We start from the raw sequence: 16799 nt of genomic DNA on the forward strand, positions 1-16799 counted from the left end.
CTAAATCATTAGCTATTTTATTCATGGCTCTTTGTCTGTATTCTAAAGTCACACTATGAAATTGGCTGACTAATTGGGTTACCCTTGAATAGAATAGCCTTAATTGCCAATTTAAGCATCTAAAATCTTCTGAAATCTGATTAATCACCAAACTTAAATCCCCCACAATGTGGACATCTTTGACTGCCATCTCCAATAGAATTTCCAAGTCGATAATCAATGCTTCGTACTCAGCTTGATTATTTGAGCACCTGAAATCTAAAAAGAAAGAAAATGAAATTTGATTCCTTACTAGGGATATTATGGCTATACCAGCTCCTGAGCCTTCACTGGTACTAGATCCATCGAGCATTAAAGTCCAAGGGGTCAAGAATATAGCTGCCGAGTCAAGTTCATCAAACACTTATGATTCAATTTCAGGTAAAGGGTGATCGGTAAGGAAATCTGTCAATGCCCTTCCCTAAATCGCTTTTTGTGGAACATAAACAAAGTTGAACTCCATTAATGCTAGAGCCCATTTGCCGATCTGGCCTGTGATTAATGGCCTTGATAGCATATATTTTATAAGATCTGTTTGACAAACAATATAAACAAAAATAGGCAACATATATGCTCTTAATTAATTTCATTGTTGCAAAATACAAAGCCAAACACAAATTCTCAATCGGCGTATAGCTATACTCGACTGGGGTTAAGACTCGGCTGAGATAATATATTGCTTGTTCACTTCCTGCTTCGTTCTCTTGTGCCAACATACTTCCGATGGATTCTTTAGTAGCCGATAAATATAACTTCATTGGCCACTTCTTCCTCGGCAGCATCATGACAGGAGGACTCGACAAGTATTTCTTGATCTATTTAAATGCCCTCTGGTGTGTGTCATCCCATTTGAATTCTTCCATCAGCTTCAACTTGAGTAAAGGAGAAAACACATGTAACTTATCAACTGTATTGGTAATAAATCATCTGAGATAGCTCACTTGACCAAGTAATCTCTGCAATTGTTTCTTGCTTCTTGGTGCACTGGCATCAATAATTGCTTTACCTTTATTCCTATCAATCTCGATGCCCCTTTGGTGTACCAAGAAACCCAAAAATTTCCCTGCCGATACTCCAAAGACACACTTTATTGGATTCATTTTTAACTTATGGGCCCTCATTCTCTCAAAAGATGCTTTAAGATAAACCAAGTGTTCTTTTTTGTTGCTGATTTCACTACCACATCATCGATATATACTTCCACAAATTTGCTAAGCATATTATGGAAAATAAAGTTCATAACTCGCTGATATGTAGCACCAGCATTCTTCAATCCAAAAGGCATTACTACCCACTCAAAGTTCCAATCGATCTTAGACATCAGAAGGCTGTCTTTAGGATATCCTCCTCGGCTATATAAATCTGATTATAGCCTGAGTATCCATCCATAAGAGACATGATTTCATCTTTGGCAGCCACATTAATCAATTGATCGGCTATCAGCATAGGATACTCATCTTTTAGGGTTGCCAAGTTTATGTTTCGGAAATCAACACACATTCGTAATTTGCCATTCTTCTTAATAACAGGAACTACATTTGATAACCATTCGACATACCTTGTAGTTCAAATGAAACTACCCTCCAACAATTGTTTGATTTCTATCTTAAATTTATCTTCCACCTCTTGAGACATTCGGTGAGGCGGCTGTTTATATGGCTTATATCCATCTTTAATGGGCAGCCGATATTCTACCAATGCTCTGGATCAACTCGGCTTATAATTTTAGATCTACCAATGCACTGATGGAGGTTGGCCTAGGCTCTATATCAGTACCTAAGTTTACCTCCCTTAATGGATCTTGAGTTTCTGCCATGAGATCATCAAGCTTAGCTGGTGCTAATTCCAAGTCTTCTAATTGAATGGCATCCAACTTTTCACTGTCGATTTATCCAACCTTGGCAACATTAGCGAGAGAACTGGCTCTACTTTTGCTTCCTTTTCTAGCTGTTTTTCAACTATGTACGCTTGTAACCTAATGCAAGTGGCCCTAAAGGCCTACTGTCGAGCTGCTTCTTTTTCAAGTTTGGCTCCCATTAACAACATCTTCTTCAATTTTAGTAAGCCGAGGGAATTATACCTTCGGCCTAGAATTTTCCTGTTGCAGCTCACCGATTTCCCGATCAGCAAGACTTCTTCTCATAGTTGCCGATACAAGTCTCCCATCGGCTCCTGTTCCCACAAATCAAATAGGAACACATTCTTCATCGTACAAAATAGCATCCGTTGAATAAACTTTTGCCACAAATGGCTTGTCATTGGCATTCACTATTTTCACCTTGTCCCCATCCCAAAAGATCAACATCTGGAGTAATGACAATGGAATGCACATATTTGGATGAATCCAGTCACGACCTAACAATAAATTATATAAGGCCGTGGATTCAATAATAAAAAACGTCGTGAAGGATGTTCTTCCTCCAATTTTGACTTCTAAAGGAAGAATTCCTTTAGTGCTGGTTGAGCCTCCATTGAATCCATATATAGCTACATCAGTGGGAATAACATCTTTCATATTCTTGCCGAGTTTCTTTAATGTACTAGTTAGGATAACATTTAGAACTGAACCGTTATCTACCAAGACTCGGTTGACAGGTTGGCCTTCTACCCATACCTTCACATACAAAGGCCTTAATTGTTGAGCCATTGTTAACAAAGGTTTCTCAAAGACTACCTTCTTTGCCAATTCTAAAGAAAGAATTGATAACTTCTTAATCGACTGAGTTTCTTTCTCCTCGGCACTACCTTTTCCTTCTGTTTTCTCATTCTTTTCAGTATCCGCAGTTAATGCTGATGGGACCTGGAACATTGCTGGTAATAGGAATGCCATATTACAGGATATTTCATCTGGGAAACTGCCAAACTGAATTCTAAACTCATTTTTGCGTCTAGGCCACTTCGGCTGATGCTCTTCAACCTTATCCGATTGATCTTTCTCTGGAATATTGACCTACCTTTTCTATTTTCCTTTTTTCCTCAGCCCTTCTCCTTTGTTCCCTGCATTTCTGAGATCGAGTAGGGCCTCCACTCGGATGTTGCTAAACTCTAGGAAATTTTGGGTGATTGACTCGAGTCCATCTATCCTTGGTCGTACAGTTCGTACTTTATGGGAATCGGTGCCCTTTTGTACCCAAATTTCTGATTAGACTGGCGAACGTCGTTTAAAACTGGGATGTCGATACTGGGAATGGAATCGATTACATATATATTTTTACCGATCCTTCTTCTCTGCCTTTAAGTGACTTTTGCTGGAATTACCCTACCGAAGCTCTTCACTGGGCTTAATTAGGAAGGTAAGCCTTTCAAGAATCCCTTTCCTCTTTGGTTGAACCTCTATTAGCTCTTCTTCCTTAGGTTTCTGCTACCCCTTACAATTTGGGCAATAGCCATGGTTTATCAAGGCCAATTGAGCCTCTCTTAGTTGTCTCTACAATTCTGCCATCTTTTCTGGTGTCACACTTGATGAAAAAAACTCACCTGAGATCTTCTCGGCCTCCTGTCGATTTTCTCGCTTGGCTAAGCTTATCACATTAGTCAATGTGATTATAGGAAATGGATTGGTATCCACCTTCATGGTAGCTAATGTTTTCTCCGAAAATTTTAATGTACCTTCATCAATAGCTTTCTACAACATACCTCGTAAAATAGTACAATCATTAGTAGCATGGTTCCAAGAGTTATGATACTTACAATACTCTTTTCCTTTCAGGTCACTTGCTGATGGAATTTTATGCCCCTTAGGCAAAGAGATCATTTTATCGGCCATCGAGTGATCAAAGATTTGATCTATTTTTGATAAATCGAAAGAATAGATTTTCCCTGTATCAGCAACTCCTTTCCTTGCTGCCAATGTTGATGTTGTATTGCCCCTCGTGGTTGGCTTAGGTTTGATCAATGCCTCACAGATATAAGGCTTCTTGATATTGACCTCAGCAACGTCAACTTCTAATTCATCACCAATTTCTGCCGAGAACACTTCATAATTAGGGTCTTTGTAGTAACGAGGAATTCTTCCTTTCATTTTCTTTTTTAAGTATATCCTCATACCGAGTGGCCCTATCTGCTAAATCGAACAGATCTTGAAATTCAACCCCATTAAACCTTTTGCGATGTTCAATGTCCAAACCATTTAATGCTAACTTGATATACTCTGGTTCAGGCAAACTTACTCAGCACTTAAGTTTGGCCTTTCTAAATCTGGCCACGAAAGTTTCAACCGATTCGCTTGGCAACTGGGATAATCGAAATATATTTTCCAACGTTGCTTCTTTCTCTGTTCGGTAAAACTTGGTATGGAAAGCTTCTTCCATTTCATCCCACGTCTGAATAGAGTTAGCTGGTAAATTGATGTACCATTCAAATGCCCCCTAGCGAGAAAACTAAAGAATAACCTCATCCTCAACCAAGGATTGGGACCTGCTTCCCCACATTGTGCTATGAACCTTGCAATATGTTGTACTATAGAAAAGATCTCCTCACCACTGTACATAGAAAAATCAAGATATTGATAATTTATAAGCAACTCATGAGTATCGACATGGTCAGGATAAGGTTTCCTATACACAGGCCGAGCATATCTGCGTCCCTGCGCTACCTCGGCCTGTATTAGGGCTAGAATCTGAGCCCTATCGATCCCCGCATTTTGGCCTGGAGGATCATTTGGATGAAGTGGAACATATGGGTAAACCCATTCTCGTTGTGGATTTGCATTTACATGCCCCCCGGCAGCCGCCGGTGGTATTAATGGGTTAACCCTACCTTGGTTCTGATTGCCCCCTTCTTACTGATCTCTTAAAGGAAGAATCGGCTGCATCAGTAGGCGTTGCACATTCTAATTCTGTTGGTGATTTACCGGCGGCTAATATACCGGCATAGCAATTATCGCTGGGGGATCTGATAGTATCGTTGGATTACCGATCGATATGCCGATAGTTGGGAATCGGCATGCCGATAGTTGGGAATCGGCATGCCGATAGTTGGGTTCGGTAGCACAAATCCTGTCATTGTTGTTCTTGGCTCTTTAGGAATGATCACTTTTGATAAAGAAATATATTGAACTAATGACTCGTGGACATTTGAAGCTTTGGCTTGATCAGATCGGCTTTAAACAGCTAATATTTGATTTGATACTTAATCCACCTTCAAACCCATCCCATCCATTCGAGCTCCCAAAACAGGTCTCCTGGCTTTCCATTCTCTGTATGATAACTTCAAACATTTGTTTGATTGGAACATTTGATGGGAAGGATGTTTCTACTATATGGGATCCAACTTGGCCAGTTGGCTGAACTTCCTCTTCTCTTCCTCGTTTAAATTCGTTGTCTTTGAATTCTTCTTGGGAGGCATCTTTGCTATAAATTATTCACCTAGTGGGGGTCCCACCGGGCATGCAAAAAATGTTGACGCTAAAATCGGCTGACTAGAGTCGATTCTAAATTGATGTAATACAGGCGTACCAGAACCAATTATATGGTTCAAGTATAAATTGTCAACTGCAGTCCCTTTAAGAAAATTGACTTTCAGACAATGCAAAGAAAAGGGGAACAATAAAACTCCTCTTTTGAGTTCAAAATTGCCTTAATTACCAACGGGTCAGTGACTTAGCGGTATCGACCTCTTACGTCAGGGGTTCAAGTCTTAGAAGAAACATGTGTGTGTGAGTACCAACTAGGAAAAAAAAAAAAAAAATTGCCTTAATTAAAAGGACTTTTATCCGTGAATGATATATAGTAATAATTTGAGATAATAGAAAGGGGATAGAAATAGATATAGAAAGAAATAGAGGGAGAGATTTAGCGAGAAAGATAGATAGAAAGATAGAAATAGAAATAGTAAGGATGTTATTCTGGGAAAGGAGCTTGAGAAAGCAAACACAATAAATTAAAGATGTTGAGAGTGCCGGACCTCTATCACAACATGCCTCTTTGATTATTTATAGAATAAAACGTTAACAAAATCCTACACATAAGCATTCTAATTACATCAAAACACTTTATCAAATAACTAATTACTGTTTTCAAATAATAACCTACTCCTATATATAAGCATAATTATGCAATTAAATAAATAAACTAATCGATATATATTAGCAATATACTTCCTATCAATTTGTTACTTCAAGTCATCCAAACCAACTCTATCTCTAACGCTTTTGAACATAATCCATGCAAAATCCAATCCTTCTTTAACTGCAACATCATTATCCCAATTGTAGTCCAAGTTTATTATTTGATCCATGTAGAATAGTAATGGCTTTCAGCCCAAACTAATTACCACACATTTTCAACCCGCCTAATTGTAGTCCAAGCCGAATTACCAAAATGAGTGTCAACATATACATGCACATAATAAATAGTAAGAGCGTTTCTTGCACTTTTTTTTTTTTATATGGCGTTAATTTAATTTTTTTTTTTTCTTGCACTTTAACCGTATTTATATAAAAATAGCATTGATCAAGGAAAATAGACCAAAAAGGTGAAATGGATTTAGGCAGATAGCTGAATGCTACATATAATATACATTACACAGAAAAAAGTACCAAATAATTACTAAGATTAAATAAAGTTATTCACATGTTTGATATATGAATATAAAAACATATAGTATATTCTTTTTGTTAAGTAAATATAAAATACATTATATTGTGCATGCCACGAACGTGGATTCAAGGAATGGGTGAGAAAGGTCATAGCAACACATTACTTTAGATCCTTCCTTCATTTGGAGACATTATACAAAGTTAACAAAGTTTTACAAAGTTGTAGGTAAAGGGATCAAGGAGTGGTGGTGAGAGTGTAATTTCCATTTAATAGACTCTCTCTCTCTCTCCCCTCCAAATCTCAGATGATGAGGTTCAGGGATCTTATCCCTGTTGGAATAAAAGTGGGTGTTTTACCTAAAAATACCCATATGAACTGTCCAATATCAGAGAGAGAGAGAGAGAGAGAGAGAATGGTGGTTACACATTCCATGTTATCACTTGCAATCTGTCAGCTTTGACCATCAAAAATAGAATACAACAATTAATCCTCACACTCCTGGAAAAACACCAAAAGCCCCCAACAAAGAAGTGGAAAAGGAAATAAACAAAGTCAACCATATAATTTTTAATCAAAATTCTCATAGTTATTCTTTCTCAAACATGCACCCCACGTTCCCTCAACAATTCACAAAATAAACAAACATTTTGGTATCATTTGGAATTTGGGCTCTCCCCCATTTCTCCTTCGAAGCGAAAAAAACAGAACACACATTAGCATTGTCTTCTTCTTTTCCCTCCTCTTAGTCATCATCGTTTTTCAGGTGATTCTGTTGTTTCTTTCTGTAACATTTTGCTCGAATTCAAAATGGTTCGAGCACTTGATGAAGAGAAAGAAATCTACAAGTCTAGGCTGTTTCGTTACAAACAAATGCACGAGAATCCAGGGCCAAAAAACGAGACCCTTCCTCTCGACATCAGTGGCCCAATGTCAGGGTTGGATTCTTTATCGAAAACTTTGAATGATCAGCCTAAGGAGAAGAAATATGTGACTAGCCCTACCATGTTGAAAAATTTGACTGATCAGCCTAAGGAGAAGAAAACTGTGATTAATCCTACCATGTCGAAAAGACAAACGCCTAGTCGTAATGACAAGGATCCACCAAAGTCACGCGATTCAGGTGCCGGTGACCCTCAAAACAAAGAGAAGCAGCAGCCCTCAGGCAAGTCATCTCTTGTCCTGCATTTCAGAAATCCTGCAGGAATTTCTTTCAATGTTCATTAATTATCATTTAATTTGAAAAGTTCTATAAATATGAAGATTATATCCTAAATCCTCCAAAGAAATATATCTGAAACATATAGTCATGAGACAATTATTTTCCTGATAATATTGTAAATTTCGGATTTGTCATGTTAACAACAAATGTTCATAGGTCCTGAAATAGCTAAGAACTTCATTTTTCTCAACTTCAATTCAATGTTTTATTAAATAATTTATTTTTCTGCTGGTGAGTTTGGTTCTAGATATGGAGCTAATGAAGGAAAGGTTTGCAAAATTGCTTCTGGGTGAGGATATGTCTGGAGGAGGAAAGGGTGTTTCGTCCGCTTTGGCATTGTCAAATGCCATCACAAACCTAGCAGGTACTTGGATCTCTCTCTCTCTCTCTCGTCTCTTCGATTCCACAGACAATAACAATATGCTCTCTTGTCAAAGTGATGATTTCAGAATCGGTTTTAGCTCAGGAAAGAAAACATCGATTTATCTTTGTATGCTAAATCTAAAATCCGAAAGAGCCTTTTATCGGTATCATTCTGTATTTTTTTGTTTCTCTGATTGGATAGATTAAAAGTTTATATATTTCCATTGCTTCCATAGTTTTTCTCATTTTTTCCCAATTTTTTTTAAACACAAATCCAGCTTCTGTCTTCGGAGAACAAGGGAAATTAGAGCCCATGCCACCAGAGAGGAAAGCAAGGTGGAGAAGAGAAATTGATTGGCTCTTATCTGTCACTGATCATATAGTTGAATTTGCCCCTTCTAAACAAATATCGAAAGATGGAACAGAAATGGAGGTAACAATCAATCTCTCCCTCCTCCTCTTTCTCTCTCTCTCTCTATATATATGTATGTATATATATATATATATATATATATTGCAGAGGTTAAGAAATAATTTAATTTTTTGTTTTATTAGATAATGACAACACGTCAACGGACTGATCTTTGCTTGAACATCCCTGCCCTACGCAAGCTTGACGCAATGTTGCTTGTAAGAACATTGCTCTTCATAGTTTTGTACTTCTAACTTTTTCAATCCCCATAAGAACATTCGACACTAATGATACTTGTGTTTATATATATACAGGACTGTCTAGAGAACTTTAGAGACCAAACTGAGTTCTCTTACATTTCAAAAGATGCTCCTGAATCAGAGAAGAGGAAAGATGACAAATGGTGGTTACCAACTCCCAAGCTTCCGCCAAACGGTTTATCTGATGTTACTAGGAAATGGCTGAAGTATCAGAAGGATTGTGTGAACCAAGTACTCAAAGCAGCCATGGCCATTAATGCTCAAGTTCTAGCAGAAATGGAGATCCCAGAATCCTACATCGAAACTCTTCCCAAGGTAAAAGGGAAACACAAGAAAAAAAACTACAATTCCATTCAAGTTTGTATACGAAGATTAGTACCTTGATTAATTTTTCTTTGTTTTTTCTACGGTAGAATGGCAGGGCAAGCCTTGGAGACGTGATCTATAGAAGTATTACAGATGAAATATTTGATCCAGACTATTTTCTTGCAACAGTGGACTTATCATCAGACCATAAGATCCTTGACCTCAAGAACAAGATTGAGGCGTCCATAGTGATCTGGAGGAGGAAGATGACTGCTAAAGACGGAAAGTCTTCTTGGAGTTCAGCTGTGAGTTTGGAGAAGAGAGAACAATTCGAAGACAGATTAGAGACCGTCTTAATCATTCTTAAGCATCGGTTCCCAGGACTTTCACAATCTTCACTAGACATTACCAAAATCCAATATAACCGAGTAAGGACATCAGTCTTCTTCTTGGAATTCATCCTATGTTTTCATATCCGGACTAGAAACTGAGTATTTGTGAAACTTTGCGTAAGTTTGTCTCTATATCATTTCAAAAATGTTCTTGCAAAATCATATAATATATGGATTGCTAACTTATTTTATTTTCTTCTCTCTAACCTGCATTGTAATAGTTATATGATCGCCCTTTTCCCAGCAAATATGCTACATTTATGATTTTCAAAGACAGCATAAATTCTTTTGTGTTTGTTTGGTTTATATTCTAATTTTCATCTCTGATTTCTCCTTTTCCTAACACACTGATTTTTTTTTTTTCCCCCGGGTTATTATTAATTTTCTTTTAACACAGTTATAATAATCCTATCATTATATTTCTTCATGTTTTGGAACCAAACATTCATGATGTTACATTTTATTCATATTCTCAAATGTATATTGAAATTAATTGATGTTCACTTGTTGGCTGCGTAGGATGTGGGACAGGCTGTTCTGGAGAGCTATTCAAGAATAATAGAAAGCTTCGCCGTTACGGTCATGTCAAGAATAGATGATGTTCTCCATGCAGATTTTGTTGTGCGAGAGCAAAAGAGGAGCCCTGTAGAAGACTCTTCAGCAGTGAAGGAGTTCTGGAATTTGGACAACGGAGAGCTTGACTTGAAGGAACTAAAGGAGGACATCATTTTCACCAAACCTCCTAACATTTCGACAAAGAAGAAATTGACATACTTAGAGAGGCTTGAGACCTTAAGTGGTTTCAAAAGTCCCACAGGACGCCGATGGTGAAATTGTTGAAATCAACTTCATTCAAAGCAGAGAAAGAGAACGGCGGACAGAAACACCAAGACTGTGTGATGTTGGCCTTACTCGGACCCATGCAGGCTACCGTCATGGTTCCTTACTTTTGTAAATAGGGAAAAATGAGATGATTAATTGGGTTTGAAGCATTTTGAACTTGCTTTCCTCTGTCCGAAAAATCAATTTGTGGACTAAAAAAAAAAAAAATTTCTTGATTTTTCTAAATAGATGTAGAATGTTTTCCGATATCCCCATTAATGGGGTTTGTACACTAGACTACTTAAGCACACCGATCCTAGAGATAAATCACTTTTTAGTACTAAGGACTGAAGATGGCGTAGGATTGATAAGGAAACCCTAATTACCTTATTAATTAACTTCTTGACAAAGTAGGATTATCCCAGCATAGTGGGAACTTCACAAAAATGCATCATTTGTTCTCAAAGAGAATTTTGATGTTGACAGTGAAGTTAGTAACATTTGTCAGGCGCTTGCAAAATTAATTTTCGACCAATTTTGCAGCTACACACTCAAAACTAAACAGATAAAATGAACATTGTAGTGAAATAATCAAAATGTCATAATCTGAACAGAAATTCATTAGATTTAAAAGCAATACCAAAGTCACAACCAAATCGAATGTATTAGCAGAACATTTACGTAGGCTTCGAACATACTTACAAGTTGTGGAAATGATACATTTAACGCAGTAAAAAGATTAAAGGATGTGGGTTCCAAGATACTTAGATTTTGCCACGAGGTCCGAGCTTCGGTGGAAGTTGTGGGCCCTTCTTAATAGGTAGAATGTCACCTGTGGCTGTGGAGCTGAGATATGCTAGGGTTGAACCACCTCCCAGTATCAAGAATTTGAGCAACAATCCTCTCTTGGTGAAAGGAGCTGCAAATGTCTCGAAGAACTTGCTCTGAAATTGCAAATGAATATAATGAGGTATTGAGGTAAATATTTTAAATTCACATGACAATTTAGAAAGTACTGCAAGTGCTGCAAAATTAAAAAATTCACGGCAATCAAGTTGGCAACTCTAATTCAACTCTCCTAATTCTTGTTTTAGGCAAAGAAACTTTGCTGCGGGCTGTCATGGCTCACAATTCACTCTATTAAACCAAATTATGCCCATCTGAATCTGTAAGCATCGTAATTTCAAGAAGCCTGTTGATAAGATGGTCGAAGACTCGACGTACCTTTGATATTTTGGGAATTTACCAACTCGACTGCAATAAATTTGAATTGGGATAGTACTGCACTTAAAGCTTAGGGGGGAAATGATTCAGGTTACAGAGGATCTTCATGATGTGAGATAATATTTCCTCAATCAACCACAATCTTAACCCTTCATTGTCTGACCTCTCAATCTGTTTTCCATTGAGTGTCTGAGCCCTATTAGGGGCAATACTGTGAATGTGTGTGGGTTTGTTTGAACTTTCGAGGAAAATAAAAAATAAAAAATTGTCACAGAGAACTCTTAAATTGCCTATAATAAGCAATGATTTATTTTTTAATGATTTAGAACAACTTATTTTTGGCGTTAACTTAAATAAAATAATTCAGAGGTCATAGGCCTTAATTGCACACAGGGCAGTTTTAACAAGCATTCTCTTGCACTGTTTACATTTGCTCCTTTTCCCAAATTCTGTTAACTGCATATCCGACTTTATAAACAATAATCCTTGACATTCACTGGTCCCTTAATGGTCCTCCCCGGAGGAGAGGGGCTCGAGGCCCATAGTGAGTATTTGTGAGTGCATGCGAGTATTTATCTAAAAAAATAAAAATAAAAATAAAAATAAAATAAAAAGAAGAAGAAGAAGAAACATATTAAAACATGGGTGCTCATATTTTGTAGCATAAAGCATAACTACCCATCAATCATTTCTAATTTTTCCAATTATAATCTTGTTCCTCACATATACATATATTTATGTGTGTGTATGTGATACATTGATCTCAATCGAAAGAATATAGAGAGACACATACCTGGAGAGAGTTGTATGGTGAAGGTGCATCTGATCCATACAAGTCCCACTGGCCAGTGGTGTTGCCCAAATCCTCCAAATCAAAGTAAACACTCTTGTCACCATACTTAGCAACCACAGAACCAGATCTATATACAACAAAATTGAAAATTCAGTCACTAAATATATAGATATATGTAGATAGTTCATTGTGTCTTTGTTACCTATAGTTGGTGGGTTTGAAGTTCTGGCGAGATGGCTTGACATGAAGCTTAGTTCCGGTGATGGAGCTGCCGGCGAGGCCCTTGACGGCGGCGGGTTGCACGGCGGCGAAGGTTGCTAGAGATGCCATGGTCTTGGCTCCAAATTGACTATAACTAACTATTAAAATTTTCAGTTGGCAATTGGTTTGAGTGATGATGTTGCTTGGGTTTTTGATCTTTTCCATGGATTTAATGTGCCACGTGGCGAACTGGGTTTGATTGGTGAGATATTGAGTCCCATTAAGGAGGTGCCACGTGGATGATAGCTGGATAGGCCTATCCTTTTTAGATGGTCAGGGGTTGTGTGAACCCTAATGTCAATACATTGTGCAATGTAGGGCGGTGACCCTTCCAATCATCATCCTACCTAGGGTTATGTTGAGAATCCAACTATTTGATCATAGCCATCCATTTCTCCAGCAGTTTTTATCTACATTTCCATTTTTTATTTTTTATTATTATTATTTTTTTTTTTTTGTGCTAAAAATTTCCCAATGTTTAACCCAAAGAGGATTTTTTAAAAAAAAAAAAACATTGTATAACCTTTTATTGTTTGATTAAAAAAATAAAAAAGAAAATAGTTCAATTTCACAATGGACCTTTTGTTATATAATAAGTACTATTCTCTTTATTATTAAATAATTCTTTAAAGAATCAAGACACATTTTACTTAGATAGAGGATTGCATAAAAATATGATAGTGTTCATAGCAAAATTTTTAGTTTCCAAATTTACGTTGAAAAAAGTGTCACTCTTTATTACTTAATTTTAAGATGACCGTTTAAACTTTCTTCGTGGGACTTGCTTTTTCGAACATCATATCTATTAATTATTATATATATTACAACATCCTCAACAAACACAAAGGTTAATATCATATGAACAAATAACATGAACTCCAAACTAAAACTGATCTCTAATTGTTAATAAATCTACATTCCCTTCTAATCTCTCCCTCTTCTCCTGTTAAGACTTTGTAGCTTGACAGCTTCATAAAACCAGCTGAAAACCTGTTGAAAAACCACTGTTGGTTCCTTGCAAATCCAACTACATATTGTAGTGTTCTGAGATCTCTTGAGATCTCAGAATCAATCTTGAGGAGTCCTCTTCCATTTAAGACATCAAGGAAATAGCTGTTGTCGAAGGCAAAGGTCGTGGCATCATTCGTCGCAAAAGCTATGTCAGAGAGAGAAGGATTGCTGCAAATTACTTGCAGCATGGCTGTGAAGGAAGGTGACAATGTGGGATCTTCCATTGGATCCCAGAGTCGGTTTTCGAAGCTCCGGCAATGGCCTATGCCCAGAGTATGAGCCCCTGCATCTTGAGAAGTTATTCATAAACAAATACAATAAAATAGAAAAAAAAACAACAGATAGTATTAGTACTAATAGTACAACTAAAAATCAAATTGGAATGGTTATAAATAATGAGAATTATGTGATTTTAGGAGAAAATTGAAACAAAATATACATATATATTTGTTGCGACAAGCGACTATTGCAACACTCACAGCTCCTTTGTGAGGCTCATCACGAGTGATGATGTTTCAAAGTTCTTTTTGAGTGTTGCAACGGTCTGCCATCGCAATAAATAGCAGCAATCTTAAATGAATGATGGAAACGTTGCGAGTGGACGCATAAGAAATACGATATGATGATTTTACCCTTAATCGGAATAAACTTACCCTAACATTACCAATAATTAAAAAAAAGGCTACTAGTTTGCTAATATTTTCACCAAATGTTTGCCAGAGCACCTGCAGAGACTAAATGGTTCAGGTCACAAAATGTACATTAAGAAATGAAGTGAAGCATGAGTTTCATACCAATCAGTGCAACTGCATCTTCCAGACTAATGTTCTTCTGCCGAAAAATCTCTATGAATTCGTCGATTGAGATATCAGCAGCCGGAAGCTGCTTGTCAGCTCTGTCCTTGCTTGTAGATATACTATCTCTTCTTCCAGTTAAAACCTCTATATATGGTCCTCCTGTCTACAAAAAAACACAAAAAATCAAGCTACTGTAAGTCTAAATAAACCACAATTTTTGTTTTTAATTTTTCGTGAAACATTGAAAAGTTACCGAAAGAATAGCCTCCCTTGCAGCTAACTGAATTATATCAGCACAAGAAACAGTTTGAGGACAAATTGTCTCTAAAGAAGTCTTTATCTCATCAATTATCTCGAGCTTTCGTATTCCGAAATTCATGTCAGACAATGTTTCAGTTGTCAAGCTTTCTGAATCCCTAAGAAGAACTGAGCCATCACAACCCTGCAAAAGAATGTAAAAGAGGCTAAAGAGCTAATATCACAAAATGCACAAATAACAAGAAGAGGGAGCACTTAATTGAATTAATTTTTGTTCTTGAATCTCCTTAGAATGTACTTGAATCGAGAAATTATTTGATGCTTCGTAGGCTGTTAACATTAGTGTAAGAGTTCTTAATTTTTTTGGTGTGTGTGTGTGTGTACCATTTCAAGCATCATATTGATGAATGTTCCTTAGTTCAAGTGCAAACTTATAGTTTACCTAATGTTATGAAAATGTTGCAAAAATAGCACTCCTAAATGCTAATTGCTTTATCTAAGATGACTGACAAATAAATAAAAAATTATTATTATTATGCTGCATATACACAGAGCACAAACACACCCTAAGAGGAATAAAGAGAGGGATATAGAGAGATACATCTACTTGGCAGTCATGAAAAGCCAGTCTCACAAGTGCTGCACCAGTTGAAGGATCATTCAACATACTTCTTTTTATCTCCTGATTTACAATAAGCTCTGCACTAGGACATCTATCCCTATAAAAATTAATTTCAAGTCCACCAACAAATGAGCAACCCAAAACCATCACAAACACCACCACCAACATGTTGCCTCTCAATGCCATCATGATCAACCCCAAACACGGCCTTCTTTTCATACTTCAAACCCCACACACACACACACACATACATACATATATATGCAAGAAGATAGAATTCTGAGGTGTTCATTTAAAATGGAGAAGCTAGGGAGTGACATGTATATGTACACTGTTTCATGTCTCAGGAATCTAAAGATTAGTGTACTACTGACAGTCTACTGTAGTCATGCATGTTGAATGTGATTATACCATCGGGACTTTCAGTCCCTTCCCATATTTTAAGTATCAAATTTCAATGCTTATGCATTTATATCACTTGCCAGTTCTAACAGATCATTAATCATGTAACCCAAATGGGCACAACCAAGAGAAGAAGTATTCAGAAGCCCACAATTGTAAATTATATAGTTTTTGGATCCTACCAATTCAATATGTGTGTGTGTGTGTGTGTGTGTGTGTGTATTGAAGTTGAGCAAGTAAGACTAGTATTCAGAAGCCCTCAAGAATAAATAGGCTGCTGAAAGTTCTGAGGTGCCTTTGCAGATCTATGAACTGCAGGACGAGCAAAACCTAATATTACATGGAGGATTAAGGGTTGTTTATTTAGCTAGTGTAGTTTTTCAAAGTTTTAAGAGAATGTAAAACATTGTCAGGTCCATGAGATATATTTTTGTGCTGAAAGCATTAGTGGTGTACAAATGCAGTAGGATTTTGATTTTGGTTTATGAACTTACATGCCTTTCCTTTTCTACTATAATTCAAGTAATTTGATTACTATACAACGAAGTTCACTAGCTTTTGGTGCATTCAACGCATTGTGCACCGGCCGGCTCATCCGAACTATACGTATTATGCACGTACAAACGTGTGTTATGCACGTACAACTCAAATGAACTTGATATACGGTATGTCAGACATGTCCAATATTTATTCCCTTTATAACCACTAATTCTAACATTCAACAACAATCTGAGAGTCCCCTATTATATATCTTCTACTAGGTGGATCAGGAGTATATTACTTGCATACACTCAATTAGGCTTTCCTAAAATACTCATTTTGTCATTATGATCACAAACAAGGTTGGCCCTTCAAAATCTGAGAGGTATCTATCTCCCATTATCTCTTGCATTGATTTATTAGCCAAATAATTAGTTAGACCATGAATATATTAAGCTTACTAAGGACTTACAAAAGGTACTTGGAAGAAAAAAATTAAATTAAATTCTGGACCTAAATCCCCTGTAGGCTGTAGGTGTATTAAAATTGTTTAATTTTAAGTGGTTTGCATTAGATTTTGACAACAAATTTTTTCTTCC

At 36.9% G+C, this 16799-nt stretch overlaps 3 protein-coding genes across 3 annotated transcripts; 1 reads left to right on the top strand and 2 right to left on the bottom strand.

Annotated features, from left to right (window-relative positions):
* Window positions 1-7322: 7322 nt before the first annotated feature.
* LOC132280909 (rop guanine nucleotide exchange factor 12-like) lies at window positions 7323-10411 on the top strand. Its single transcript, XM_059782665.1, has 7 exons — window positions 7323-7744; window positions 8034-8161; window positions 8439-8593; window positions 8716-8790; window positions 8887-9147; window positions 9246-9566; window positions 10050-10411. The coding sequence occupies exons 1-7, from the start codon at window positions 7386-7388 to the stop codon at window positions 10359-10361; spliced, it is 1611 nt and encodes a 536-aa protein (XP_059638648.1). The 5' UTR covers window positions 7323-7385; the 3' UTR covers window positions 10362-10411.
* A 543-nt stretch (window positions 10412-10954) lies between these two features.
* On the bottom strand, window positions 10955-12766 carry LOC132286453 (photosystem I reaction center subunit VI, chloroplastic-like). The gene is made up of 3 exons (XM_059788789.1): window positions 12572-12766; window positions 12370-12496; window positions 10955-11296 (listed from the first exon to the last, which is right to left on the bottom strand). Exons 1-3 carry the CDS (start codon window positions 12697-12699, stop codon window positions 11117-11119), a joined length of 435 nt encoding a protein of 144 aa, XP_059644772.1. The 5' UTR covers window positions 12700-12766; the 3' UTR covers window positions 10955-11116.
* Window positions 12767-13526: 760 nt separating this feature from the next.
* LOC132280911 (peroxidase 29-like) lies at window positions 13527-15504 on the bottom strand. The gene is made up of 4 exons (XM_059782666.1): window positions 15304-15504; window positions 14692-14880; window positions 14436-14601; window positions 13527-13924 (listed from the first exon to the last, which is right to left on the bottom strand). Exons 1-4 carry the CDS (start codon window positions 15502-15504, stop codon window positions 13527-13529), a joined length of 954 nt encoding a protein of 317 aa, XP_059638649.1.
* Window positions 15505-16799: the final 1295 nt, after the last annotated feature.

This window comes from Cornus florida, unplaced genomic scaffold, assembly GCF_030987335.1.
Source record: "Cornus florida cultivar Cherokee Brave unplaced genomic scaffold, ASM3098733v1 CherokeeBrave_3.0.0_Hap2_Chr11, whole genome shotgun sequence".
Classification (NCBI taxonomy): domain Eukaryota; kingdom Viridiplantae; phylum Streptophyta; class Magnoliopsida; order Cornales; family Cornaceae; genus Cornus; species Cornus florida.